General features: G+C 46.4%; 1 protein-coding gene across 1 annotated transcript in view; it reads left to right on the forward strand.

The window, feature by feature from the left end:
• Positions 1–1,022: 1,022 nt before the first annotated feature.
• Positions 1,023–2,500, forward strand: part of LOC311121879 (multidrug resistance-associated protein 1-like) — a gene marked incomplete at its 5' end in the record, with an annotated part of 10,647 nt that continues 9,169 nt past the window's right edge. The window contains one exon of the mRNA XM_084196320.1: positions 1,023–1,169. Within this exon, the coding sequence (XP_084052446.1) occupies positions 1,023–1,169 (147 nt within the window). The remainder of the gene's footprint in view (positions 1,170–2,500) is intronic.

A 2,500-nucleotide genomic window follows, 5' to 3' on the forward strand; every position in this document is an offset into this window, starting at 1 on the left:
CTTGGTGTGTGTGTGTATAACTCTTGGTGTGTGTGTGTGTGTATAACTCTTGGTGTGTGTGTGTATAACTCTTGGTGTGTGTGTGTATAACTCTTGGTGTGTGTGTGTGTATACCTTTTGGTGTGTGTGTGTATAACTTTTGGTGTGTGTGTGTATAACTCTTGGTGTGTGTGTATAACTTTTGGTGTGTGTGTGTATAACTTTTGGTGTGTGTGTGTATAACTCTTGGTGTGTGTGTGTGTGTATAACTTTTGGTGTGTGTGTGTGTATAACTCTTGGTGTGTATAACTCTTGGTGTGTGTGTGTGTGTGTATAACTCTGTGTGTGTGTGTATAACTCTTGGTGTGTGTGCGTAACTTTTGGTGTGTGTGTGTGTGTGTGTATAACTCTTGGTGTGTATAACTCTTGGTGTGTGTGTGTATAACTCTTGGTGTGTGTGTGCGTAACTTTTGGTGTGTGTGTGTGTGCATAACTCTTGGTGTGTGTGTGTATAACTCTTGGTGTGTGTGTGCATAACTCTTGGTGTGTGTGTGTATAACTCTTGGTGTGTGTGTGCATAACTCTTGGTGTGTGTGTGTATAACTCTTGGTGTGTGTGTGTATAACTCTTGGTGTGTGTGTGCGTAACTTTTGGTGTGTGTGTGTGTGCATAACTCTTGGTGTGTGTGTGTATAACTCTTGGTGTGTGTGTGCATAACTCTTGGTGTGTGTGTGTATAACTCTTGGTGTGTGTGTGCATAACTCTTGGTGTGTGTGTGTATAACTCTTGGTGTGTGTGTGTATAACTCTTGGTGTGTGTGTGTATAACTCTTGGTGTGTGTGTGTATAACTCTTGGTGTGTGTGTGTATAACTCTTGGTGTGTGTGTGTATAACTCTTGGTGTGTGTGTGTGTGTATAACTCTTGGTGTGTGTGTGTATAACTCTTGGTGTGTGTGTGTATAACTCTTGGTGTGTGTGTGTATAACTCTTGGTGTGTGTGTGTATAACTCTTGGTGTGTTTAACTCTATTTGTCCCCTCCCAGGCGGACTGGAGACATGACCCATCGTCTCTGCCTCCAGGTTGGCCCACAGCAGGCAACATAGACATCAGAGGGTTTGGTCTGAGATACAGAGAGGACCAGGAACTGGCCGTACGCAACATCACCGTAGCCATCCACGGAGGAGAGAAGGTATGTGATGGTGGGGGCTGTGTAACAGGAGGGATCAGGCTGTGTAACAGGAGTGATCAGGCTGTGTAACAGGAGGGATCAGGCTGTGTAACAGGAGGGATCAGGCTGTGTAACAGGAGTGATCAGGCCGTGTAACAGGAGTGATCAGGCTGTGTAACAGGAGGGATCAGGCTGTGTAACAGGAGTGATCAGGCTGTGTAACAGGAGGGATCAGGCTGTGTAACAGGAGGGATCAGGCTGTGTAACAGGAGGGATCAGGCTGTGTAACAGGAGTGATCAGGCTGTGTAACAGGAGGGATCAGGCTGTGTAACAGGAGTGATCAGGCTGTGTAACAGGAGGGATCAGGCTGTGTAACAGGAGGGATCAGGCTGTGTAACAGGAGTGATTCGGCTGTGTAACAGGAGTGATTATGCTGTGTAACAGGAGTGATCAGGCTGTGTAACAGGAGTGATCAAGCTGTGTAACAGGAGGGATTATGCTGTGTAACAGGAGGGATTAGGATGTGTAACAGGAGGGATTAGGCTGTGTAACAGGAGGGATTAGGCTGTGTAACAGGAGGGATCAGGCTGTGTAACAGGAGGGACCAGGCTGTGTAACAGGAGGGATTAGGCTGTGTAACAGGAGGGATCAGGCTGTGTAACAGGAGGGATCAGGCTGTGTAACAGGAGGGATCAGGCTGTGTAACAGGAGGGATCAGGCTGTGTAACAGGAGGGAGCAGGCTGTGTAACAGGAGGGATCAGGCTGTGTAACAGGAGGGATCAGGCTGTGTAACAGGAGTGATCAGGCTGTGTAACAGGAGGGATCAGGCTGTGTAACAGGAGGGATCAGGCTGTGTAACAGGAGGGATCAGGCTGTGTAACAGGAGGGATCAGGCTGTGTAACAGGAGGGATCAGGCTGTGTAACAGGAGGGATCAGGCTGTGTAACAGGAGTGAACATGTGAATAAATATGCAAAATCCGAAACCAAGAGAGTTAGCTTTTTAGCCTTAAGCCGATGTCACATGAAGCAATCTGGACGCCATTTATGTTGCTTGAAACAAAGTTGCATCTGGGTTGCTCAGTGTGTCACCCCCTTAAAAATAGCTTGCAATTTAGTTGCATTGCATCGCATGAGATAGATATCAATACTATTTCACACAACTAACTATATGCAATGTCCAATCAGTGAGCAGACAACAGTTTAAATAACTCGGCATATCGTTCTGTTCGGAAGTCTGACCTAGTTGTCATGTTAACACAGCTGTCAGTGCAGCTGCAAACCACGACAAAACAGACATGCGAAATGGGAAATGTAAAAACTATTCTAGACTTCATGCCTAGTCGTGGTTT

The sequence above is a fragment of the Coregonus lavaretus genome (genome assembly GCF_964263955.1).
Source record: "Coregonus lavaretus genome assembly, contig: HAP1_SCAFFOLD_3580, whole genome shotgun sequence".
Classification (NCBI taxonomy): Eukaryota; Metazoa; Chordata; class Actinopteri; order Salmoniformes; family Salmonidae; genus Coregonus; species Coregonus lavaretus.